This window comes from Aphelocoma coerulescens, chromosome 10 (assembly GCF_041296385.1).
Source record: "Aphelocoma coerulescens isolate FSJ_1873_10779 chromosome 10, UR_Acoe_1.0, whole genome shotgun sequence".
Classification (NCBI taxonomy): domain Eukaryota; kingdom Metazoa; phylum Chordata; class Aves; order Passeriformes; family Corvidae; genus Aphelocoma; species Aphelocoma coerulescens.
The window spans coordinates 10,225,564-10,252,716 of record NC_091024.1 but is presented as its reverse complement, the minus strand read 5'-3'; the positions used below and the strand labels follow the sequence as shown (position 1 = coordinate 10,252,716).

The window sequence follows — 27,153 nt, the reverse complement described above, 5'->3', positions numbered from 1 at the left end:
AAAGGATTTTGTTTGTTCGGGGAAGTTTATTGGGTTTGAATGTTTGAACAATAATTGGATATTCACAACCACATCTGTGAGTCCCAGATGTTTTACCAACTGTGGCACAAGCAATTACACACCCTGAAATCTGTCACATGTGAGTAACTTGTTGTTCAGCAGTCTCCAGCAAGTGGATTGTCCAGTCAGGAAGCAGATTCACTGAGATATATTGCTGTGAATATTTGGACAACATCCATGTATTCAAAATACATCTGGGAGTGCCATGTGCTTCACCAGTTCAGCAGGAAAAGTTACACTGCCAGCACTGAACAACTGACCAGGCACCACAAACGGCAAAGCAAATAGTTCAGGAACAAATCATGTGCCTTTCCCATTAGCTTAATGGTTACAAATAATGAACACATTAATATAAAATTCAGATCAATTTGTGAATGTTTCCAAATAAGACTGAGGCTATAAAAATCAGTAGCATCCATAAAAATGAACCTAACTAGCTGCAGGTCACATGTGGCTGAGCAAAATGCCATCACCTCAGCCACAATTTAATAACATTTTAAGCACATGCCTTCAGTCCAGAACACATTTTACTGGCAGTGCACACTTGGATGCACACACAGCTCCAGGCATGTGGTTAACTCCCGATGATTGCAATAGGATTTAAGCATGTGCTTAATTGCTTTGCAGAAGAGAGATGGAACTGCAGCCTCAATTAGGAAAGGTTTAGTGTTAAATGGCCTCATTAGGAAAGGCAGAACACGTCTGTTCTCATGTGCAAATGCTTCATCCTGTGTGTGTGAATCATTACACTGCCCTAATCTTCTCCTCATATTAACTGAAGCAGAGTTAAGCTCATTAAATATCCTTTATAAAGCAAGCACTGTTCCCAATTAAAAGAGTTTGGAAAACAGTGTTCACCGTATTCTTGGCATTCATCCAAGTTCACTTTCACCTTCTTTACCTCCCTCCCAGAGGCAGGAGAGAAGATGCTGAAGGATTTTTTACTTAAAAAGGAAAAAGAAAAAAGAAAGAAATTGCTAATATGAGCCATCTCACCTGGTGTCTTCCTTCCCATCCCAAAACACCACCGTGTACTCCTGCCCTGAGGAGCAGAAGAAGGAAGACTGCTTCCCGCATGGCAGCAGGTACATAAATGTGGCAAAGGTAGGATCTTTCATCTGCCCGACCACAGAAATGGCCAGGGGACGCTGAGGGGGAAGGAAAAGAGAAAGACACATCACAAGATGAAATAAGAGAACCATAACAAATATGAGGTTCAACAAGGCCAAGCACAAGGTCCTCCCCCTGGATCGGGGCAATCCCAAGCACAAGCACAGGCTGGGTGTCCCTGGAGCTGGATTATATTTAAGGTTCCTTCCAACCCAAACCATTCTATGGTTCTGTGATTATTTAGTAAAGCTTGGTCTGTCATTCTCTTACACGTTTTACTGAATCACTTCTTCCGGCTTACAAATTTTAGAAGCTGACCCATTGCATGACAGTGTGTAGCTGTTTGGGAGTCAGGCTGACCTTTGTTTGAAGGACAGCAGCTCTAAAACACCAACTGAAATTCATGAAAAATACAATGCAGCATAATCCTTTTCTTGTACTTTGAACCTTTTTCTTCCTCATACCTCCTTTTATAATCTTGGGGATTTTGAAGTCTTTGTAGTTGCACTCACAGCATGACACTGGAGCTGTTTCTAGAAATTATGGGTAATGTCTTGCCCTGGTCAAATCAGCAGCCTAACTGCCATCAACATCAAGGGACCTTCAAGTCCCTTCAGATGTCTAAGGCCACATATCTGTCATCATTTCGTTCATAAAACTCTCATTTAAGTCAACAGAAATTCTGGGCCAAATCAGCAGGAGGGGTAAATGGGCAATGGAGCTGTTGTGCTGTACCAGGAGCAAGCTCAGCCCTCCTGATCAGCCAGATCAGAGAACACGGGTCAGGAGGGTGGTCTTGTACCTTTTCTGGCTTAGTGTCCCAACACTCCATCATGAGTGCCTGCATCCTGTAGAGCTGCACCTCCTCGGGCTGCCCAAGGACAGGACGGATCCCTTTGGACAGTTTCTTTGCGATCTGGAGCTGGTGGTGTCCCAGCACAGGCCGCTGGCCAGACAGCAGCTCGTACAGGACCATCCCATAGGAGAACATGTCCACCTAGAGCCAGAAACAGAGGGAAAATCAGCGCAAGGCTCTGTTGGTGGGTGGAGAGGAGAGCAAGGATGGCCACAGTGGGAAAGCCAGTGCTACCCCCATGCATGGATAAGGGAATTGAGCCAATTGAGCCACGGAATGGTGCCAGCCCCCCACTGCCACCACGGGGCTGCCCCACAGACACCCCCAGTCACCTTCTCGTCGTAGACGATGCGGGGCCGGATCTCAGGGGCCTGGTACCCCGGCGTGCCCTCCACGCCCAGTGCACCCTCGTGGAACGACTGCCGGGAGATGCCGTAGTCGGAGAGCTTGATGTTGATGTGCTCCCTGACGTCCAGGGACCACACCAAAATATTGTCTGACTTGAGGTCACAGAAGATTATGTTCTTCTTGTGCAGGTAGGCCAGGCCTGTGACGATCTGGTAGGCTATTTTGTGCGTCAGCATGTGTCCCAGCGGCACAAAGGAGGACCCTGGCACAAAGGAACAGCCCGTCTTCAGCTCTTGTAATTGCCATAACTGCTTCTTCTTACCCCTCTCTCCTCTTTTTAACTCCAGAGCAGTAACTGACAACCTTTTAAAACATCACTCAATGCCACCATTTGAAATGACACTGTTTATGTTACTATATGAGTCTGACAGTCCTATTAGATCCTTTTTTTAAACCCTTTCACTTCTAGGCCGCTAAATCTTCCGGTGAAAATTAGTGTTTGACTGAAAGTTGACATGAAGCCAAGGTGCCAAGAGGGTCAGATGGCCTCAATTTATCTTGGAATTAGTGTCATTCATTTGTCAATGACAGCAATACAGATAATTATGAGATAATTTAGAGTACCAGACACCCATCTGCAGGGGGAAGAACACAGCACGATCCATGCAGCACTGAAGAGAGATGCACTCCATATTAATTTGCAGAAAAATTGAAAATCCAGGTCTCCAAAATAGTTTTGTGAATCCTGAGCATCAATTTTTACTAGCCTCCCAAAAGCCCAGTTTAAGAACAATTCCATCCCTCCCACTTCCCTTAGTCTGGAAAAAAAAAAATCCCCTCCAGCAAATCAAGCAGTAATTTAAACATTGCTGACCATTTTTCAGGTGGACAGGAGTGGGGGGAGAGCCTGGCTTTACCTTTGGAGTTCTCAGACAAGACGGTGGTGAGGCTGCCCAGGGGGGCCAGCTCAAGGGCGAAGCAGAGCGGGTGGATGCTGATGCCGATGAGGGACACGATGCAGGGGTGCTGCAGGGAGTGCAGCATGCTGGCTTCCTGCCGGAACTCTGAGAAGTTCTTCATGGCATCCATGGCTCGCAGGTGCTTCAGCATGGTATCTGGCAAGACACACAACCCCCTTCTCACTGCCTAGATCAGGAAACGAGTCACAAACTGTTTGGGAGGTGATCACCAAGCAAGGGCTGCAGGAGTAAGGCAGCTGGTGGGATTATGCCAACAGCAAGGCTTTAAGTTGAATCCTTATGTTGATGCATGAGCCACTAACAGACACTGGCTATAAGCAGGATATATCTGGTGCCTCAGGAAGCAAGAGCTCCCTTGGTCCTTAAACACCAGGCTCAGGTGTCTGGCACATGCTGTTCTCACATATCCCCTGGATGACTTTGGAAAACTCGTGCTGTGCTTCTCCCAGCAGGGTCTCTGTGTAGATGGCACATTGTAGACCCTTTGCTGGAAGGGCTCTTCCCTAACAGCTTCCCAACTTCCCTGCCAGAAGAGAGACTCATCACAATAATGGTCCTGCTGCCACTGCACACCACAGGCTGCTCAGGCAGGTTGGCTCTTCCTGAAGGTTATTTGTCACTTGGACAGCAGCTGACCTCCTCCACAGCTCAGGGATTCACCACATCCTCCCCTGACAAAAATGAGGAATGTAAGGCACTTTCCCCTTTCCATAGACTGAGGCTCTGCTGGAAACTTGGGCTCCACAGGAGAGCCCGTCCCTGCATGGAGGAGCTGGTGGGCTCAGAAGGATTCCCAGGTTGCTTTCTGCAGCTGCTGGCACAGATGGGGTAAAACACTAATCCAGAGGTGGAGACCCACAACTCCTTAGTGCAAACCCAAGCAAACCTACACTTCTCATGGCCAAATAGCATGGGAACAGGAGTTGAAATCTTGCCTCCCTTCCCAATCAAGGCCTCTGCCTTGGCAGCCTATGAATCCACACACTGACCTGCCGGAGAGAAGCCTCCTGCAGTGCCAGTGACCTTCATCACTACAGGCACTCATGAAGAACTCTCAGATGCATCCTCCTCCTCCACTGAAACCCATCAGTTTGGCTATCTATTTCCATGCTGTATTTAAACAGGTGTGTCAGCACTTCACAGACTCTTTGGTCTTAGCTTGGGATCCCAGATTGCAGGAGCTGATTCCCGACACCAAATCTGTGCACTGTACCTGCAGCTGAAGTGGGAGAACCCTTGCATTTTTTAATCTGAAATCTCTTCACAGCCACTGGTTTTCCTTGGTATCGTGCCCGATATATAACAGTTCCACTTCCACCCTGGCCAAGAACGTTGTTTTCATTTTCACTGCATTCCAGTTTGCTATTTTCCAGGAACAGTCTGCCAAATAGAAATTGGGGGTTTTTAATTAAAGTTTCAAAGACATTGTAAATTCATGTTTTTAATGTGATTTCCATTTCTGCAAATGCCTAATAGGTTCTTGCCTTTTCTAACAAGAGGACTGGATCACATAAACTACCTTGGTCATCTCAGTGCTCTCCATGTTGGCTCATGGTGTACAACAGATTTCTCACAGAAAAAAGTAATTTTAGCAAAGAAGCACAAAAGGCTTTTAACTAATTTATCCCACAAGAATCAAATAGATCTGGAAGCACATAAGCTCCTTTTCCAAGCAGATGACACAGGTACTGATGCTTGTACCATTTATCTGTATTAACGATTTTTTTTTCCTAATTTACCTCCTGTTCCTCTTTTTTCCACCAAGGCAGGACAGGATGTTTATGAACAGCCCTATACTCTGAAACCTGATTATTCAAATCAGCTTAGTGTTTTCAGGCTGCAATTCATCATTTCCCCACTCTCCCAGAGACTACTTTTACAGCTGTTCACACTTCAAACGTCTCTACTCGCCTCACACCCGCCAAATAAATCTGCAGGAGATAACAGTGTGAGGAGGGCTGGCGTGACAAGCTGATGGGGTGTTTGCCCAGAAAAATGACCCCAACAAAGCAACAGGGGCCAGTGAGAGCACAGAAAGCTCTGACAGCAGCCAACAGGACAGTTTGGTCTGGAGGTCTCATGATTCTGCATTGGGCACTCAAACGTCTGAGAGAGGGTGAGCCAAAGGGGACACTGCTCTCCTGTCCTGCCTGCCTTCAGGTCTCCTGCTCTTCACACCAACTAAGAAGGGGTATAAGACTGAGCCCATCTGGGAACGCAGTTAAGCAGCTTAAAGATCTGGCAGTGCTGCTATGGGTAGGGAAGAGCTCCTTCAGCTGTTCAGGGCTGCCACACACCCAACACATCCAGCAGCCCTCAGCTGAGCAGGAGCCCCGACTCAGTGTGAATCCTCCTGTGGTGTCCATAAACTCACTCACCTACAGGCCCTTACAAAATTAAGGCCATTTCAGTGGGACTTCCTTTTGGTTTTGCCACATTAAAATCTTCTTTTGTGGGATCCCAGAAAGACTCCAACTACAGAAAGTTCTGGCCAGAGTTCTGGGCAATGCGGGACAGCTGTGGCTTTAAAAAGGGACTTTAACATTGCACCACAGTGATCTCAAAGGACCCCCAGCGTGATGACTCGGTCAGCACACAGCTATTGTCTAAGCAAGTTGCTGAACACCAGGAGTGCAGTTCAGGATGAATTGCCAGAGCACAGATTGAGAGCAGATGGATTTTCTTCCTGTGGTCAGTACATCCCTCTAGCAGAGGCGACTTAGGAAAAGGGCCCAACCAAGTCGCACAGGTACACTGAAACTCAATCAAAGGCTGTCGCACATTACCTGGCAGGAAAATCAGTCATGAAAAGCTCCGGGACCAGCTCTTGGAGAGACACGGGGATGTCAGGGTGGTTAGGACACGTGATGTAGTCCAGTTCAATGGCAGTCAAGACACAATCCTCCATGTTAAAGTACTGCACATCCTCTGCCCTTTCGCTGCCCTCGCCCTGCTCCGGCCTGGCAGCTGCACAGATGTGGCAGGGCACATACTGCTCCATCAGCAACGTGCCATCGCTCTCCATGGCTGTGAGGGCTTCAAAGAGAGCAAACAAACAGGAAACAACATCATTCACACCAGCTGAGAAGGAACAACAGCTCCGAGTGCATTCCAGTGTCCGCAGGCACGACCTGGATCCACTGGCTGGAAATGGTGGCGCTCACACAGCAGCAATCTGCTGCAGGGTATTGACTGGAATAGAAAATACTTTTTGCAAAGTATACAAGGACAGTGCTGGGGAGACAGGACTGTGGCTGTAACCCAACACCCACCCTGCTCTGGTCACAGGTAATGCACAGGCCTGCGAGGAAAATGTACTCAGGACCAGCAAAAATTAGGAGTATGTGAATAAAGCATTGGAGAGACCCTTCTACTTGCTGGGTGCGTCTGTCTCTTCCCAGACTGCAAACTGCCAGATGGCTGGAGGTGGGAATGGGGATGGGCGCAGGCTGGGAGGCACAGCACACCGAGCTCAGGCTGAGCACTCACCTGCAGCACCCAGGCTGGGAACACAGTTCCTGTGGGCTCCCTCATGGGCAACGTTTTCAGCCCCTCCAGGGGAAACATGGATTCTATCATGACTAAGCCTTTGGGAGGTTCACACTTCTCCCAAAACTACAGAGGGATTTGGTGGTGACAGGCTCTGTTAAATGCCCACAATTAGTCAGGGTGAACACAGGCTGCAGCCTTTGAAGTCGTGACTCTTCTCAAGCTTCACTGATTAGCATTATTTTAATCCAAAGGCAAATAAAATGTTCTTTTATCTTCAGAATATGTAGAATATGAGTATGTGAGAGTGCACCACTGTTTCCTCCACAGAGCCTCCAATTAAGAGACTTTGGCACTGCTTTCTAGACTAGGGTAGGATGACAAAGAGCACTTCAGATTTTGCTTTCGTTTCAAAGAAAGTGTATTGGGGTTGCAAACAGCCTGCTGGGTAACAGCAGGATCTGTGTTGAACACAGGAGAAACAGCTGCAGGAGTCAAGGAAGTTACCTCGGCATGGAGGCCTTGGTGCCACATTCTCATGCCTCTCACATCAGAATTTTATAACTCATAGAATGTTAGAAATTATGGGCAAATTTTTATCTGAGCTGATGCCAAAATGAGTTCAAGGAACAGCACCAAGCAGTTTCGGTCAAATCCTGCCCCTGCTATGAGCACTGGACAAGTTCTTAAAGGTCTACAGGTCCTGTTTGATCTGTAATGTTTCACCTGTGCTGCTGTGACAGACAGACTGGAAGACACAATGTCTAGACCAAAGGGTGTTGGCAACTATTCTTGATCTGTCTGCAGGTTTATTAGCTTTTATCAGATGTTATTGGCTTGAGACTGTCAGAGCCTGAGGGGTCTTCAATTAACACACAATATTGTGCACCTGGAGAGCTCTGTCTAAGTTAAAAGAACCCTCTGTTTAAAAGACATAACACTGCACAGAAAATTACAGTTGTTCTCTTACCAGGGAACCACTGGTCTATCAAAGAGTTGACATGATCCGTGATGAATGCCATGGCTGAAAAGTCTCTCACTTCTGACTGGGAAATTATTTTAATTCCACCACTTTTTTTCTTCTTCCAGTTCACATCAGAAGACTCGACACTGTGTGAGAAAGCCAGAAGACAGACCTGTGAAGCTTTTCTGAAGCGTCAGTGTCAACAAGCGTTCTTTCTGGCAGGAAACCTGAGTTACATAATAACACATAGTTCATGAGTCATCAAAACACAAAGCAATCTAGCTTAGGGGGTGATTTTCAACTCAGTCTGCTCTGCAAATGACTTTCAGAAGAGAATTCTTGCACAGAAATGCCAGTTCCTCACAAAGGGTAAACGCTATAGAAGGTCAGACATAGGGAAAACTGTGGCCTAAGTGAGCTGAGCATGATGAAGAGTTTTGACAGAAATGCCCCATACAGAATGATGGAAGGTTGGGTTCTAAAATCAGTAATAAAATTCCAGTGGATTAATAATGATATTTCCAACAACCATTAGGAAAAGTTTATGAACATCATTTTTGCACAATTTCCACGAAAGTGTAACTCCCTGAAACACACGGGGAGATAACAGTATGACCACTACCATGGTCAAGAATTTAGGATTCCAGCCTGTGGTTTGCAGTGTCTGGGTTCAAGTCTCTACTGAGCTTGGAAAGTCGGGAAGGTCACTGTTTCTTTCTGGTCTCCAACCATGAAACAGCACCAATGGTTCCTCCCTGTCTTGCCAGCGACCGAAGGAGCAAAAGTCTTAAGTGTCTGCATTTGTGAAAGAACATGGACAGGAGGTTTTCCCCAGGCTTGCAGCCAGCAGACACTCTGCCTTGGCCAGGTTAAGGCAGTTGTCCACAGTCCTTGCTGCACAGAAGCACCTCCATTGACCTGGATTACTGCCACGCAGTGGTGAAGTTTTAGGATTCAGTGGAAAACTCATTGAGGCAAGGAAATCTTTGCTTGTGAAAATTCATGATTTTAAGCTGGCAGAGCCCGGCTCTGCTCTCAGATCTTTCAATTTGCGGCTACAATAACAGATAAGGTTGATACATTCAGACCTGCCAAATAATCAGTTATTCATAATTTTTGTCAGCAGTTGTTACCAGATGAGTTATGTGCATTAGAAGAGCCTCCTCTTCTCCTGATGAGTGAGCCCATAGCCTGAGTCAGATCCATTCATCTCCATTCAGCTGATGTGTTTCATACACTCTATTAGTCCCCTGTCACACATGCTGCATTATGAACACAAATTACCTAAGATAGCCTCCATCAAAGGTAACGAACAGACCTTCCTGCCAGTAAACAGTGTGAGTCCTTTTGACTCGGAATGTGCTGCAGCGATTCCTTTGGGTGCCTGTGAAGCTGTAGATGGTCACCTTTTTGTTTCTTGTCTTGGTGTTCTTCTTGTTTTCAAAAAGCTGAAACAAGCAGAAAAGCATGAAAATCATTAAACTGCTGAATTTTCTCATAAGGATGTTTTAATCAAGCAAGAAGGTGATTTCTTTTTTTGGCTTTCACAGGTGCTGTTGTACCTTTTCCAGTAAAAGTGACTTGTGCTCATATAAAATTTTGCGATGGAATGGAAATACACGTGGTAAAATTGATTTTTCCACAGTGGAAATCTTTTTCATGCCACTCAAAAAAGAACAATTTCATATCAGTGCACAAAGCTAATTCTATAACTGTGACATTTGGCATATTTATTCTGCATTTGCAAAAGTCTTATGAACCTAAAGCACTAAATGTTCTAGTGAATGATGAAGTCTGCCCTCAATGCATAGAGTTAACTTTTCCACCTGTTTCAGTAGGAGGAAGATGGCTCTTCTCCAAGACACTTCAAACCAGCACTTAGAGCAAAATGTATTTCTGTTTTAAAACCAAAAAGTTAATCTGCAGGACTCCACTGTACTCATTGCTCCAACATTTATTTGTCTGCAGACATGTCTGACGCCTGGCATCCTTTCCACTCCCTTCATGAGGACTGGATGAAGCCCCTAGGAAAGGTGCTCTAGGATTATGTAGTGCCCAAGAGGATGTAAGCAAGGGGTTGCCAAGACAGCCCATTAAAAGAGGTAAAGTTACTACATGGTTTGAGAAGCCTGGAACACAGAGGACCTTCCAAAAACAGGTATCATGTTTTCCATGTTCTGTGCATCACTGACAGACCACAGTTTAATGGAGAGCTGCTAAGAAGATACCAGAGCAGTACTATAAATATTTTGCAGGTATTCATTACAGTTTCAGATAGAAACTGCTGCAAACATGTCTGCAACAACATCAAAATTCACTTGGCTCTCAGAACCTTGCAAGCACTACTTCAATGTCACTCACAGCACTTGCACTAACAGGGTGCCTCATTAAGGCAACAGTCCTATAATTTTCTTCCCATTTAAACCCATAGAGATTCAGATATCTGGCTTTGGTGGGGCTATTCCAGATCTCCTCTGGCAAAGCCGTCAGGGAGTCTGGCCTGGTGGAATGGTCATGGACAAGAGCCGCAGGCAGAACTCCAATTACTTGTAACTGGAAGATGCTGGAGGAACTGAGACCTTCCAGGGGATCATGTTATAAAGAGGCTGTGGAGAACTCAGGTTTTCTCCCCCAGATATGTTGTTCTCAGTGACACCTACTGTAAAAACAGAATCAGATTTTCAGTGCAGAGCCTTGTCTCTCCCTATTTACTCAAATAATGTTACTGAAGTCTTGACAGAAGTAAGCGTGATGTGAAGAGACATCCCACATACACCGAACCACTTTAGCTGTCTGCTTTTGTTTGCAGGCAGACACAGTAACCTACCTGGAGGTCCATCTCTGCCAGGCTAATTAACATCCGGGCTATGAACCTTTGCCAAAAGCCAACGGGGACAAAACTCATCTTGAAGACCCTCTGGACTGTGTTTGTGGTCTGGTGGCAGAGCCCGTGGATATCTAACGCCGGCTTGGTAGGAAGCAGATGAGGAAGGAGGTAGCTGAAACACATCAAGTTCAACAGCTCAGATTTTAGCTACAGCTTTTAACAGTGAGTACATTGTTACCAGATAATAGGGCGATTCAGTCTCCAAAGAGACTTTTAATGGCACAGCCTACTGCATATAAAAAAGCTTTTAGACTAAAACTCTGCAGCAATACATGGAGAAATTAATTTACACTATGGAAGAAAGCAGAGGCAAAACAGACATTACATAATTCAGCCAGGGCTATTGGAAAGGACTAAAATTGATGTAATGAGCATTTGTGTACTCACAAATTAAATGCATTAAAATATAGGGCCATTAGAACAGCTGCGATGTCGGGACTCATTTTTTGGGTACTACTCTGCCCTGGTAGTAAGCAGGGAACTACAGCTGTGGAACAGGAGATCAATGCAAAAACAACCTCCAGCAGCTCAGGTTCAGTAAGCCCAGAAGGGGGGGGAAGGCTGCAGGGACTGGGCTGCTCTGTCTCAACCCAGCTCCAGAACGAGAACACCTCATGGGTCAGCATGACAGGGATTCCTGCTACTCTATCCTGTGGCTGATGGATTCCTGCCACATCCCTAACAAACCCCTAAAGCAAGAGCTCACATTGCCAGGCTGTTGCCAGCAGAGAAATCACTTTTTTAGCTCAGATTCCCCTGCAATCAGATTATTAGTACTTTGCCCAAGTGTGAAGGAGACTTGATGTTATCTGTGCCTGACCAGTCAGCAGCAACACAGTTATGCTGGAGTAGGGGACCACAATGTTTTAAAATTATTTTCAGATCTCCCAGTAAGCCCAGAATATTCATTTGTCCTGATCTTTAGTATTTGGGAAGTTAAACCTCCTGGAACACTGGAACTGTTTTGAAAACCATGAGCTTATGGCTTTCAATACTTGCCAGTAAATCTTTTGTCAGTGATATTCTTCTGTACCAAACACATCCCAGGACGCCTGTACAATCTAAAATGTTATTTGCTTATAAGCAGACACACTGCTGTTTTATCAGTGTTGAGCCTGAGAAAATGTGTCGGCATCTGGGGCTCATCATTGACGGGCACAATGACAGCAACAAGGCACGTGGCCAAGAGACCTGACCAAAATAACACTGGCAGGGACTAGACACAACCAGAACTAATGCTGGGTCAGAATCCAGTGCTTTAAAGCCTCTCACGTTTTCTCTCCAGCAGCTGCAGCATTCTGTAAAACCTGAAATATCAGCTCAAAAAAACCAGCCATCATTAGAGAACAGCTCTCTCCATATGTCACACGTGATGACATATTACATGATCAAATTATCTGTTCCATGAAACATCTTTGGAATGTAAAACTGGCAATAATTTCAATTATAAATTGCAATAAGAATGGTCATGCTTTTAACTGTATTTTAAGAAGCAGAACACAGTTAAGTTACATGCACCTTAGGCACAAAAGGAGTGCAACAAACTAAAACTTCTTGCTCTATAAAAGTAGTGGATGCATGATCAGGCAGCCAATAAATTTTCCTCAGCACATCCAAGAAAGGGTCTAGGAGAGTAGGAAGGGCCAGTGAGGCCCTTCTGGGCCACAACTATCTAGTGGATTATAACACAGATGGTGATTCGAGGCTCTTGAACAACAGCCAATGCAAATTTTGAAAATATGTGAAACATGCCCCCATCCACCCTTTCAGAACAGAAACTGGCAGCTGCTTTCTCTACTGACTGCACAGAAACCCTATCTGGCAATCTAGACAATAATTGCAGCAGCACAGTAACAAATAACTGCTCTGTGTCTGGCTAGTACATTAAATTAATCCAACCTGCTATAGCTACAGCCCATCAGTGGGAAGAATATTCTGCTAATGTGGCTTGGATCGCTCAGAAAAACATTGGGCAGGCCATGAAAAAGCAGTTTCCTTGTTCCCGAGGCACAGACAATGTAATTGCCTTGGAGAAAAATGGCAGATAGTGACAAGGAGTCCAAAAGGCATTTTGGACTAAGCAGAAACATTGCTGCTTTATCTGTGTTAAGCCTGAGAAAATTTGTTGGCATCCGGGACTGGATAAGTGACAGGCATAATGACAGCACAGAGAATGCTGCACTTGTGCTGGCATTCAGAGCTCCCGAGAGGCTCAGGGCGATGCAGCCGCGCTGTCCTGCAAGGGCAAGGAAGTGAAATGCAAATGCCACATCAAAAGTGCAATACAGCTCTAGTCCCACCGCTAGCCCAACAACAGGCTGTCGCCAAGCAGATGGGAGAGAGAAAAATCGCAGGGAACTCTGCCCAGAGGAAAAGGAATCGGGGGGCAGAGGGGAGGAGGACTCATTAACATTTAAAGAGAATGAGGTTTCTTAGACCATTCCTAGGAAAACTACTGATCAACACCTACTGAGGTTAAAAATCAAGCAAATCACGTTGCTGCTGCAGCTACACTTTCCTGATTTCACCAGGAATAAAATGCTGTTACTTTCAGGGCTGACACAATTATTGATTATCTGAAGTTTTCTGCCACACTCAAGTGAGGATCTTTCACTGGGAACAGATGACTCCAGCCCATCTATATTTCAGGCCTGGCAGCCGTGGCCTCACATCCTCTCCCGGCTGCAGCTGCGCCGGCTGAGCCCTTACAGCTTCCACCTGCTCGTGGCCACATCCCCGGCAGTGTCACTGCCCCTCAGGGCTGGTGGCTGAGCCTGTCACCAGCCTCAATGCACCCAGTGGACAAAGACTGCTCTGGGAAAGCTTTCACACGGGCTGCTCTGGCCCAGAGGATACTCAATTCAGGAAATACAGCTCAAATGGATGGGTGCCTTCCATGACACTGCTGAACACTCTCAGATATCTTCTCAGCACAAGAACCCTGTCAAGACAACCACTTAGACAGGCAAAGCCTGTTAATATCCACTGACTAAATGGCCATTTTTCTCCAGTCTGACTAAGCCTCTGTAATTATCAACATACCTGTTATTAGCCACAGGCAGGGCGATCTCAAATTTGGCCAAGAACTGGAAGTACTGCTCTTCGGTCTGCTCGGTGAAGCCTGTCCCAACCAGCAGCATCCTGAGGTCCTCTGCTCTGATGACTCCATTCTTAGCTACAGACTTGGAGCTCTTGATGTTGAAAATCCTCTGTAGACACTCTGAGAGCCAGACGGGGTCAAGGAAGTAGAGGTTCCTCAGGCCGTGGCTCGTGTCTGGGAAGTGCAGTAGTGTCCCTGTTTCTATGAGAAAATTAATGGCTGCAAAAAAATAAAGAATTGGGGATTAGCAATAGACCAGCATTAGGAAACCACAGTGCAGAAGCGTAAGACTATGAGGCAGTTTGTGCAGTTTTATGCATTCCAGATACAGCCAGCACGCAGCCAAGTCAAGAGAGTAACATCTATCTGAGGAGTGCTGCTATCTGACACTCCACTTGTAAAACCCACATCTCACTTCTTCACAGCCAGTATTTCTGTCCCCACGACACCTCCCCTTCACCCTCCTCCTGCCATCCTCACAGGAAAGGGCTCTCCCCTGCCTCCTGCGGAGCAAGGCCTCCGTAAAGATCACAAGACTGGGGCCCTACAGAGAAGCCAGACTTGAAACTATGGCAACTCTCACTCTACACAGAGCAGAAATGAAACAGAGCTTGTTAAAAAAAAAAAAAAAAGAAATCAGTAACCTCAAACCATCCTAGAAACTTCCCAGTCCTGTCCCCAAAGTCCCATTACTAATTTTATATCTTAACAATTTCCAAAGTGAGCTCTAACTGGTGTACTTTGTATTTACTATTTGTGAAATATTTCAATTGGACATACATATTAATTTCCAAGAAATTACTGGTCTGCTCTGACCTACCAGTTTGCAAGTCCTCATAGTCTTTGATGTCATTTCCAGGCGTTTGCTCGATCATCAGTTCTATTTGTCTGTCTGTTAAATACTGTACATCATCATTTTGACTTCTTCTATGTTGTTCTGCAAGGACAGCTTCTTGAAGGCTAAGGTAACTCCTTGGTATCTGCAAGCCATGTGAGGAAACCAGCAGGATCAGTATCAGCCAGCAAGGGATGAACTGGCTGCCATCTCCCCTTCACAGGGATCTTATAATGCTGTCTTTTCCCAAAACCAGATTGCCATCTTAAATATTCACATGCCTCCTGCATCAACAATAACTCCTAAAGTTCACCTCCCAAGCCCCACAAAAGCCCTGCTTTGGTAAGGATCACCAAGAAAGTCCAGTTCTCACCAATCTCCCTGCAAGTTTCTGGGAGCAAATTGAGCTGCCGACATCCTTCATGTTGCAAGTGACATGAAAAATCAGCTGCCGCAGTCCCTCAAGGCCTTCCAGAGTCTTACATGAGAGCTCACTGCAAAAGTCATGCAAAGGTGAAGATTATCAGACCTTATCAGCACACTGGCTTCCTTTCCAGGGTCACTTTCTCTTATCACTGACTTTAAATTTCCTGTGTCAGCTGAATGGGAGGAAGGCTGTCAGTGGATATTTTTAGCTTTGGAGAAAACACGGAGTCGCCTGGAAAAGATGTATTAGGCCACATCTGTATTAGTCCAACCCCTGCTCTGCCTGCTTCACTCACTGCACTGCTGTCCCCTGTGCACTGTGATGTCTGGGGATGTCCTTGGCAGACTGACCAAAGTCATCCCCCTCTGTCCCTCCAGAGCCACACACATCCTGAAAGGGGCTGCAGGGAGAAGGAAAATTCTGTGCCCCAGCAGCCTCTGGAGAAAAGTCCAGTTCTCCCTGCCCTAGATCAAAGAGGTAGGATGATGACTACCAGACACCTTTTCCCACCCTTATTCTGGTCCTTCCTCAGCTGGATCCTGCAATTAGGGAATTGATGCTTAGATCCTAAAAGCTGGCCTTCATTATCTCTTTAACAGCTAAAAACCTGCTCTCCAACTCCCACTAGTTTTAGTCTTTTTGTGGGCTGGATAAGAACAGTTCTATTCCACTTTCCCCAACAGTGTCTTTCTAACTGATCCTACACATGTTCCCATGGCAGACAGAAAATCCTTCTCTAATGAAATATGCTTTATCTTAAACCTCAGCCCTCCATGGCACCGGGAAGTGTGCGACTCACTGGGATGCTGGAAGATCCTGACCAGTAATAGAAGCACCCGGGGTCACCACACAAGGATTTCACACTCCTCACACACCTCCAGCCCCAGAGCTTAATATCACATATATTCCAGGTGGATGACAGGGTGTGGAGAGGCACAGGAAGGAGGAGGCATGAAATCAGGCTGGGGAGAAATGCAAGGGGAAAGGAAGGCACAGAGAATAGTACAGGATGCGTGTCAGGCTGAAAGAAAGTCCCCTTGAGAAAGAATGATTGAGGTCATGTTACGATGGGAAAAGAGGCTTGAGGTGACATAAACACAAAGTTTTCTTCTTCTCATGGTGAGTCTTTGAGCCTCACAGTGTGTCTCTGGTGTTCCTCCTAACGGGGGAAGAGCCAGCTGGGATGCCTGGCACAGGCTGGGATGCCTGACAATGCCTGCAGAGTGGTACGTGGGAGGTCGGCTGATGCCTTTGCCAGGCAGCAGATGGGAAGTGCTGGGGACATCACAGTGCCCTTCCTCACTTGCCAGCTGCCACCTGCTCTTGCCCCAGGCAGAGGCATTTTCATGTTGTCTGGTGCCAGCCTGCTGCATCCACGTTCACCCCCTGACTCACAGACGCTTCACTCCCAGCAGGAGGAGCCTCTTCTCCCCAAGGCATTCTCTTGGAGCAGTGTCAGACCGCGTGGCCTGAGTGACACCCATCTCCCAGGCAGTACCAGCCCTCTGTTGTGACAGTTGGAGATGGATGGCACAGGTTTGGACTGCCCGGGGCACAGGGGACTGACCCCTCCTTGCCCAGCCGACAGTGCCACGTGAGCTGTGTTCCCACATCAGGTACCACCCACAGCCTCCCCTCAACAAATCCCCTGGCATCCACCGTGTGACAGTCACACTCTCACGCTCTGCAGCATTAATCAGTCAATCTGCACCTTCTCCCCTTGAGACTAATGTGTCACCAATAAACAGTGAGAAACCTGAGTGAAGGGGGAGCAGTAAACAGGCTGGTCAAGGTCATGACTTTGTAGCTTCCAGCTCTCAGACTCATCATCAGCCCCCTGAGCAACACTGACCTTCTCTCTCATTATAATACATTATCTCAGTCAAAAATAGATGAAATGCAATGCTGACGAGTCTCTAAATTGGTTCCGTTGCCAAGGAGATCAAGTATCTCAAAATTGTTAAAAGTGTCATAAAATAAAGAGTGACTGAACTTCACAAAGGCACAAGTACTTACTGCAGGTGCTTGAAGGTGATATCTGGGAAGCCAGTTGCTCTGGATCCAGAGGGAGACCGACACAGAGCCAGGACATATGCCCTCAGAGTTGCTATCCTCTCCACACGGAATTTTGTTTCAATCAAATCAAGGTGTGTTCCTACCACCAACACCACTGAGTTCGGAGCCTTGGCCTGCAAGAGAAACACTGACAGTGATCTTATCCAGATTACATCAGAGAGGACATGTGAAAAGTATAATATTTAAGAGGAGGGAGTCACATATATTAATAAAATGGAATATATATATATTTATAAAGTAGAGGCAACCTGTCACGGCTGCTTGACAACAGCTACAAGTGATCTGGGTATTACAGAAGTTCTGCAGAGCATGGCTTAATCATCTGCTGCTACTGCAGAGCAGGAAACTGTCACTTTGGGTTTTTACATCAGGGTTTAACACAAAGGGAGTTGCTGTGAGTTAGTGAAATAAAGGGAACCATGTCTGCCCAAAGTTAACTTAACCTGCAGCCAGGAGTTCTGCTATTCTGAAAAAGGCTAGTCACAGCCTGGAATGGACACCTGGGGAAGTCACACAAACTTTTTCACTGGAGGTATATGGAGAGGTGAGATAAACTTCTAGAAAAGTCTAAATCTACTTAATCCTGAATCAGAGCAAAGGAATGGATTAGATGATCTCATGGTTTCTTCCAACCCTTCCATGATTGTATTATGACCCTGGAATGTATCCAGATCTCAGGGAACATGCTGCCAAATTGCACAGGCTTAAGCAGGGATCATTTGCCCATCCAAATGAGTTTGACCACAGAAGAATATTCAGAGGCAGAAATATATCCTTCTTTGCAGGCAACCCATTTCCCTCTGAGGATGCCCACTGAAATCTCCCAACCTGAGTGACACCAAACAACCCCAGGCAGACCCAGGAGTGGTGGCTGCACCAATCCACACCAAGGTCCCAGTATGCTGCTCCCTGGAGGCTCATGGAGAGCACAGGCACAGGGTAGGATGGAGAGATGTTCCCTGGTGCATTCTCCCAGTACTCAGCAGCCTGCAGCTCACCGACTTCCTCAGCACGAGGCAGTATCTCAGAGTTAACAGCACCTGATAGAGTTTTCATTCACCAGTCTGTCCTTCCAATTTCTGGTACCCCCAGCACATTGTATTTCCATGAAATTCCACAGGTTAGCCATCCAGTGTGTTTAAGATACTTCCCATTGTTTGCTTCAAAGCTACAATTTCATTTGTTCTCTCCCAATTCTATGGTAAAAGACCATGAACAAGACTCTCTTGTGGTTTTCTCCTTTCCCCATCATGTCTACATACAGCCCTTTTCATTTTTCCCTACTTTTAACCATCATGATCATATTTCTCTGCATTTTTCCTGATGCTACTATGTGCTTGCTGGGATGTATTAAGGACACATCACACATTTTTGAAATATAATAATTTTCCTTTCAGCTTTGCTACCTACTTTGGCTTTTTGATTGCTGCTGACCATTAATACTTTGATATAGACAAGATGTTTGCTTTTTGAGAGGCACCCATTTTTGTGCATTTAATGTTAAGACAATTATCAAATAATAAACAAACAATTATGAACATAGTATTACAAAAATCAATCCACAGCAATGAATTCACTGCAGCTTGGAGTCTAAATGATTGCTGTTTTGGAAATACTCTCTAGCTTACCTGAATCTAAAGTGTTAAAAATATAACCTCAAGACTAATGTGTGTCTAACCCACACAAGAAAGAAAATGCTTTAAACCCCCCTTGGAGCACAGTGTGGTCAAACACTAATTCCAAAATAAGTATGTTCAGCCTTACTTAGCAAGGGTTTATAAATCAGCTTTTGTTTCATTCTCTGCTGTGTGTGAGGGAGAACAAAGCAAATGATAAATTTAAACCATTAAATATAGCGATACGCCTACAGCGTAATGGAAAATGAATTCCAAATGCTGTGCAAAATTCATAGCTTGGGGAGCTTTCAAAAGCAGAGCAAAAAGGATCTGCAATATTACATATCTGCGTGCTGAGCTACTACTTGATAAATAGATATCCCAGAGCCCACCAGTGACTTCTTACCTCAATGTTCAGCAACCAGAACTGTAAGTTTGCCACAGCTTCTTCCCCCAGTGCCAAGTTCCAGACCACTATGTACAATGCTTTGTCTGTGAAGAAACACTGATTGACTGTAGACATGCTTGCTGGGCCTCCGATATCCCAGACATTGAACTCCACTGAATCAACCTACTTAGACAAAGAGAAGTGTTCAAATCAAACCGTGGCAGTAAATCACTGGGAGATAATAGCTGAAGTATAAACCTACGCCTGCATAATGTATGACACAAGAAGGGGTTCAATGTCCTAATTGTGCCTCCAGGAAAGATAAATCAACAAGCAATTGTTAAGCATGGCTACCACTTCCCCACAGGAAATCAAGACTAATTACTTGCTGCTAAAACGATAGAGGTGCCCTTGATGCTGGTAAAACTCCAGTTAATGCTGTGGATTCTCCAGTACAAACAAGGGTCTCATTCTGAGCCCTGTATTTCACTGCATCTGGAATAGAAACTGTTTCATCCTTGTCTGTGCCACACTCGACAGGACCATTGAAGCTGCTTATCTGCCACTGCTGTGGGGAACAGGAAACCCCTGCTGAAATCACTTCCACTGAGCTCAGACTGAGCTGAGCCAAGCACAAGAGAGATGCTGAGAGATGGGAAGCTTCTCAGGCCTTTCATAAACACCTCCTACACGTTGCTCCCAGGCTTCTGATGTCTGTGCCATGCCAGAGATGGGCAAGAACCACAGTTGCTGTGAATCAGACTCACTGATATCTGGGGGAATGCTTAAATGGAGGCCTCTCCAGCTCTGGCTTTCTCCCCAGTACCCCTGCATCCATTGCTCTGTGCAGCCCTATGACAGCACTAAGAGGGAGCCTAGCTCTCTGCTTAAATGGCATTCAGGCTCCCAGTTGCAGCAGGAAGTGCCTGCATACCCGGGAAGCTCTGTCCCTAAATCCCTCAGCCCTGGAGAGTCAAAAACCCTGAGACTGCGCACAAAACCAAACCCTGCTCCAGCCACCATCCTCAGAGCATCACATAACACCCAGTGGGCTCTGTTTAGGGGTCTGGGGCCAGGAACCAACTGATCCCACATGAAAGTTACCCTATGAGAGTTCAGCCAGGAGCTCAGTATCTCAGCAGGGCTCTGATCCTGTGCAATCCGCGTGAAGTCTCCCAAAAACAGCTGGAAGAACTTCCATATTGTTGAAACCAAGCCCTAACCAGAACAAGGACTGCTTTGTTCACCCAAAAGACCTTCAGCTGGGAGTGTGTGTGTGGACAGACAGACTGAGATAGGGATAAAAGCCCGTTCAGTGTCTTGATCCCAACTCCAGGTCTCTGGTGCTGTCTACACTTTTATTTTATTCAGCTGCTCCTCAACACAAAATGCACAAATCCCTTCTACCACCAGTCCTCCCTTCAAGGAGTCAGTCTGTGTTGATGTTTTCTTTCTGTCTTTGGCCTGGCACTCTTTGCTGTGAACTCAGCAGGCTCCTTTCTCCCTTCCAAAACAGTCTGGTGGTCATGGCTCTCATCTGGAAAGGAGGAGTCATGAGTTTGCATCCCCTCAGCTCTGACAAGACCTCAGGACCAATTCTGCATCCTCTAATCCCTGGACTACTCTGCAGGCAGTGGACAGAGCCACCTACAAATGCTTGGATTAAATCAGTGCTCTCCAAATGATTTCAGTATGACACATTCCATGAACGAGTCATCTGAGATTTGGATGTTTAAGACATGCCTTAGACATCCCTGGATCACACCAGAGGTCAGGCACCCCAACTTCCACCCACATTCCCCACCTAGGACAGTTCTGAAATGAAGGAAGTCCAGCTTTAGGTACTGATGTCCCAAATGAAAGGACAATCTGCTGTAGAGAAGCTGATTTAAAGCAGTCTCTCAAAATTAGTATCCACTCAAGGTGGGAGAGCCAGAATTTTAGCAGCCACACAGAGCTCTCTTCAGAATACAGTTAGTCAGCAAAACAGAACTTCCCTCTAGTCCCAACTGAAAAAGAAACAGAATTGCAATGGGTCTAAAACCACATCACTTGTGAGGTAATGGAAACTGCTCTTTGTAAAAGGACAATTTCAGCCCAAATGGACCCTGCAAGGCTCCAACATCCTACTGGGGCTGAGGATTTCCGAGTGCTTTTCACCTTTGCCTTGTGCCCCACAGGCTTGGGGAGCTCCCATTTTGTTGTCCGGATGGTAGCATCGCTGTGCATCATCTGGGGCACCTTCCCTGTCTGCAGGATCTCCACCAGTGTGGACTTGCCCTGCCGGGGAGGGCCGATGATGATCATCTTCATCAGCTTGCACTTCTCTGCCCGCCGCAGCTGCGCTCGTAAATACGCCAGCACTGTCTTGGGGCCTGTGGGGGAGAGAACGGGCTGGAGCTGGGGACTGCAGCCACAAACACTCTCAGGGACAGCACAAAACCCACTGCTGCAGACACATCAGCTGAATTCATGCTTCCCCTGCAGTTTTGCTGTGGGCTGAGACAACCCAGAGAATAAACAAAGAAACCTCCAGCAGACAAACCTGAGACAGAGACCCCAGGAAAAGGTCACTGCTCTAAGGCTCCACAATGGAGCACTGTAAGGAGAAACAAATGCTGGGGTTCCTATGCTTCAGAAGCTGAAAGGAAACATAAAATACTAATTTAGTATTGGAAAATACTCGGTTTTTCCTTCTACTTTTATGTTTCCAGTTAAAGTTAGATTGAGGCTTCAACAGTATACTGCTGGAGCAGGAATAATTCCTAATTACTTTGTTCCCACAGGATTTTCTGATTAAAACGCACAAAAAAAAAGAAGACAGCATTGTAATAGATCCAAAAACCTAGCAGCTCACAATAAAGTCACTTCAATGGGACCGTGGCTGCTGATCCTAAACATCTCAGTCTTTAGAGAGACAACCTAAATATCCTAAAATATACACATTCAGGAAGCAAGCCACAGAATTTATGCACACTGCAATTGAAATACTGCATTTATAAGTCATCATTTCAAACTGTGATCTGTCTTAAATTGATCATACAGCCAGATCTTAGCGCTGATTAGCAAATTCGTAAATACAAGTAGGAGGTTTCCCTGTGCAATTCCAGTTAACCCCAGTGAGGGTTTGAGCACACACTGTCTGCTCCTGCTCTTGACCATTAAAAGGAAAAGATTTTATTGTATGTTCATTCAATTTAATAAAGAATACACAGCATCAGCCTTACCCTCTTTTCTGATCTCTGCAGGAACGTTACTGATATTTAGTTCCTCGATATCCAGCTGCCAGAGATTAGCCAGCTGTCCAAGTTCTGGAGGAAGCTCTCGGATACCAGGGTTACTGTACAAAAACAAATAAATCTACCAACAACCAGGCTTTGTGTGTAAGTAGCTGCTCTCATGGACTCTCAGATTACGCTATTCTATCCTTGCAGAAATCTTCCATTAACATTTTAATAAGACTACTCAGCACTTTAATAGCAATTTCCATCCTAAAAGTGATGTATAACCTCAATTTATCCTCTGAGGCAGACAAATGTAATCATCTTTGCTGGATAGTTGAGGAAATAAAGGCAAAAATGATGAGTTATTGAATGTAACACTACAGAAACTGACAGCAAAAAGCCAGAATGAACTAGAGGCACATTAGATTCCCAGGCCTGTGTTTAAAGCAGTAGATCATCTTCCCTAATTCAAAAGACCAGCCCCCTCTTTATCTAAAGCAAACCATGGGCATAGTTCTAACAAGGGGCTGACTATTTCCATCTTTACGACTTCAAAAGCACTGGACATCTGGGGTGGGGCTCCACAGAAGACTGGTCACTAAAACAACATGGAAATAACACTGCAAAGTTTTTCCAGGACATGGACTTACTTTCCTAAATAAAGCTCTGTTAAACTTTTCAGGAGGCAAACGGACTGCGGGACAGAGTCCAGCTGATTGTCATTCAGATAAAGAACCTCCAGAGAATCACTCAGAAATGCTGGAAACTCCAAAAAAGGACCTGTAACGAGACAGGAAACAAATTGCACCTTTAAAAAAATACCCTACAAAACAGGCATCAAGGCTCTGAACCAAGAGTTTCACCTGGACTTTGCAGGCATGACATGAGGTCATGTCCATTGGCAGGGACCACCACCGAGCAAGAGCAGAAAAGCAAATGGCCTTCAGTGACAATCAAACATCAATGTTCACATCTCAATGTCCTAAAACCACAGTGTTGGAAGGCAACAGTGTCCAGGACTTATGGGGTGCTGAGGGAGGAACTCCAAGCCTGCCAAAACAACTAAACATCAGGGGACGAGTGGCACCTTATCTCTTGCTGTTGAGTACATGATAATACCTTATGAACTGCCCCTATTGCAGCCTAACAGCTGGCATTGAGAGAGCATCCCATGGGCACACCTGGTTCTGAACATGGCACTGGAAAGGGCACACCCAGGGCACAACTGGTTCTCGGCATGTTTTTCCCATATTGCCTGAGAAAAGCCAGAAGCCAGTCAGAATTTATGTTCAGACCCCCACGTTGCATCCTGCAGTAATTTATGGCGGATCAAAGTCAGTAACAACAGAGAAGGAAACCCAAACTGCAGCTGACAGACTGATCTATGCTGTCTCTAAAACATGCTGGTGTTTGGTCCTCTGTTTTGTTTTAGACAGAAGGACTCAGGGCACTTCCTCCATGCCTGAGGAGCATCTTGTGTATCTTGGGAGCAACCGAAGCAGTAACAGCATCAACTGCATGGCTGAGTTGCTGCTGCTGGAGAAGTTCAAGCAAAGGGAAACTCAGCAGGTTCCAAAGAACATCATTTCACCCCACAGATGACTCCTGGGATAGCAGGACAAAAAGCTGCCATGGATTGTGTTGCTGTATTAAGGATGTCACATTTATCTACCAAGGAGCATCCTGAAATGAAGGAAATTCAGGGAGATTTTGAGTCTGATTAGGAAAGTATAACCAGCACCATCTGCTGCCTCCATGGTCAATCAAAGCAACTCCCTGAGATGCAAGACTCTCCCTTCCTCAGGGATGGGACTATTCCACTTCCACTAAGATCTTCTTCCCCTACAGAGAAGACTTGAGGAACTGTAACTAGACTTAGGCAAAAAGAGGGAAAAAAAAAAAAAAAGGAAAATGGAAGAGGTTTTCTCAGGAGAAAAATCCCCAGTTCTAATATTAGCAGCACTTCCAGCCTGAGCTGTGATCAGAAAAGGCATAAGATAGAGCTCCACTGTCTGCAAGGGTGTTTCATATACGTGACAGCACTGTCTGGTGTGGGCAGTGTCACAGTCCGCCTTTGAGTTTTCAAATAAAAAAATCATCTTCGGGATTATTTTAGGAGAACAGCAGGCTTATTCATGGATGCAATTCACTTCCTTTCTGGCTCATTGCTGGACTTAAACTTTGCATTGTTGCTCTTTCAGTAGGTACCCTAGGCAGAGACAGATTTAATCCCTCTTGGACATGTAGGAGCAAACACCTAAAATAGCAGCAATACTCTGAATTCACCGAAGAGTCCCAGGTGGAAAGGAGTGTACTATATTGGAAGCAAGCTTGAGGTGTTTATGAATTGTAATTATTTATTCATGAGTTATTTATGATTTCTCTGGCTTCAGCTCAAATTTTCTTTTAAAGAACTGTAGAAAAATTAAAACAAATCCCATCTTGAAAATATATTTTTGGATGAATAAACGCTACCAACACCACATGCATGTGCAAGGAGTTATTCTGAGACTTATCAATCAAGTATAGTGAGCATCCATAAATTATTCTCTTTAAATAATCTAGACTTAAGTAAACAGCTTTGTTGGTAAATCATATGAAAACCTGTCCACCCCCACCTCACCAGGAGACTTCTGTGAGCATCTGATGTACTCCAGCTTCTGTTTTCTCTTGACGTTTAAATTCTTGGCCACATCCTCTCGTCTCACCAAGTTATACTTGGCAGAGGAACAGAGAGAAAAGGATGAGCTGGCTTTGCTCTGTCTCCACGGCTGCTACACTGTGGCACCAGCCAGGTGGGCTACTCTGTGCCCCCCTGCTATCTTAAGCCACCTGAGGCAGCTCCAGGTTGCACCAGGGTGTAACGTGCCACGGTTGTTCAAATGTTACTGATGCAGAGCCCATCATCTCCTGCTTTCTGCAGGGGGTTATGCTGGGCTTGCAGCATGTAGAGATTTCCACTAGGACAGCAATTCCCTTTTAGAGCTGGTTTTAGCTGCCCTTGCCTGCTGGCTCCTGCCCTTCTCTCCCGTTTGGGAAATGCTGCTGTAGCATTTCACAGCAAAGCTTTGAGGGTGTGTCAGACTCCACAGATTCACAAGGCTCAGACTCCTTTTCCAGTTGTTCCCTATTCCAACAATGTTGCAGCATTTTTATTTCCATTTCCGGCTGGTGAAACAGCACAGACCAACCTCTTCTCCCCCGCGGGGGGCACCCACACCTTACTCAGCACAGCAGCCTCTACTTCCATGGACAGGAAAACGAGGCAGGATCAGCCTTGCCCAGAGGTCCAGGTAGAGCCTCTGCCTCTCACAGTTGCTGACTGAAGGTGACAATCTCCAGCCCTAACCTACAGCTATGGCTGTAGATGGTTCATTTATCAATTTCACCTCAGGCACAATTTTCAGGGGAACCGAGGGAAGGATTTGCTGCAGGAGGGCCTCTTCCTCCCACGAGCAGTCAAGGGCTGCTCAGATGTGCGTCAGGACGACGCCAGCTCTATCCCACTCTGTGACTGGCAAGGAATGTTTAGAGCCAGGCATTCTGCAGGCAGCCAGAATGACAAAACTCCCCAAGTGCTTTAAAATAAAACAACAAAGAAAACAAATGCAGATGAATCCCACAGAGAGCAGGAAGCGGTGCAATATCTTCAGATATCCCTTTGTTCTCTCTGGGATTTCACGTGCATCTCATCAACTCTGCCCCAAACTAAGGGTACAAATCACAGGCAGGGGAAAAATGTGCCATTTACAAAGTCAACAACAGAAACAATCCTAAGAGCCACAAGGATAATTTTGGGTTAATTTCCCTTCAACATACCACTTAGTACTCTGGCTAAAAGGCATAACCTTCATGAAAGAGCAAAAGAAACAGGTTTCAGTCCTCTTCCATCTTTATATATTGGTAGTACCAACCAGCTGCATCATTTCTTCAGAAACATTTTATCTAAACATATTTCCTCTTAATGAAATGCAGTTGCACTTTAAATTGCAGAGGAATCTACTCTGCTTTCCCTCCAGCCAAACTGCAGATTCCTGCTGCTTCCCAGCTCACCTGGCGTTCCCAGTACTCGCTGTGTGCCTTACCTGCCTCCGGGCCACCCCGCACTCTGTTCTTGGTGGTGAAAAAGGGGATCCGCTTCGTTTTAAATCCCTCATCGCTCCTGTGGGCCAAACAAAACAGGGACATGTGGGGAAAAGACCTTGGAAAGATGCTGAGCTACACGGGGCAGAGCCTGGCCCTGCTCACAGCTCTCACAGGATCCCACCTGCTCTGGAGAGAGGGGATTGAAACCCGCTGTGCAATCAGACTCCACCAGCACTTGTCCAGCCCAGTGGTTTTCTCCTGGCAAATCAGCAGAGCTCCTCAAGGCAGTGCTCCCTGCTCCCAGGGCGGGAGCACTTGACCCCCAGCTTTATGGGTGTCAGGGTTAAGTGGTTGTCAAACAGCAAATTGAAGGAGCTTCACAAGAAGCACTGGAGAACCGACCTGCTGCCACTGCCCAACCTCCCCAGGGAGTTTCGGACAAGATGACCCATCAGCATGACTCTGGAAATGCACTGGGACATTCAAAAAGTGGTGATGTGTCTTTTGCAACTGACACAGAAACTCCTAAGGACTCCAAAAACTGTGTTGGACAGGCACCCAAATGAGAAGATATCAGCATGACACACTTCAGTGCAGTTTTGGAGATACTAAAGGACCTTTAACTCTCTATGTTAAACATCCTTACTGGAATTTCTAAACAGAAGAACATCACTCTTCCATTGGATGACCTTATTAATGTCAGTCTT

At 45.9% G+C, this 27,153-nt stretch overlaps 1 protein-coding gene across 4 annotated transcripts in view; it reads right to left on the bottom strand.

Moving 5' to 3' along the window:
• LRRK1 (leucine rich repeat kinase 1) overlaps positions 1-27,153 on the bottom strand; it is a 73,856-nt gene that overhangs the window by 11,824 nt on the left and 34,879 nt on the right. For all 4 annotated transcript variants that reach the window (XM_069025871.1, XM_069025870.1, XM_069025872.1 and 1 more), the window contains 18 exons: positions 26,446-26,522; positions 23,011-23,140; positions 22,364-22,476; positions 21,297-21,511; positions 19,155-19,319; positions 17,073-17,245; positions 15,003-15,123; positions 14,615-14,774; positions 13,737-14,013; positions 10,635-10,806; positions 9,092-9,255; positions 7,814-7,953; positions 6,141-6,390; positions 4,568-4,734; positions 3,292-3,489; positions 2,359-2,636; positions 1,973-2,167; positions 1,057-1,208 (listed from right to left, as the gene is read on the bottom strand). In XM_069025871.1, coding sequence (XP_068881972.1) covers positions 1,057-1,208; positions 1,973-2,167; positions 2,359-2,636; positions 3,292-3,489; positions 4,568-4,734; positions 6,141-6,390; positions 7,814-7,953; positions 9,092-9,255; positions 10,635-10,806; positions 13,737-14,013; positions 14,615-14,774; positions 15,003-15,123; positions 17,073-17,245; positions 19,155-19,319; positions 21,297-21,511; positions 22,364-22,476; positions 23,011-23,140; positions 26,446-26,522 — 3,147 coding nt within the window. The remainder of the gene's footprint in view (positions 1-1,056; positions 1,209-1,972; positions 2,168-2,358; positions 2,637-3,291; positions 3,490-4,567; positions 4,735-6,140; positions 6,391-7,813; positions 7,954-9,091; positions 9,256-10,634; positions 10,807-13,736; positions 14,014-14,614; positions 14,775-15,002; positions 15,124-17,072; positions 17,246-19,154; positions 19,320-21,296; positions 21,512-22,363; positions 22,477-23,010; positions 23,141-26,445; positions 26,523-27,153) is intronic.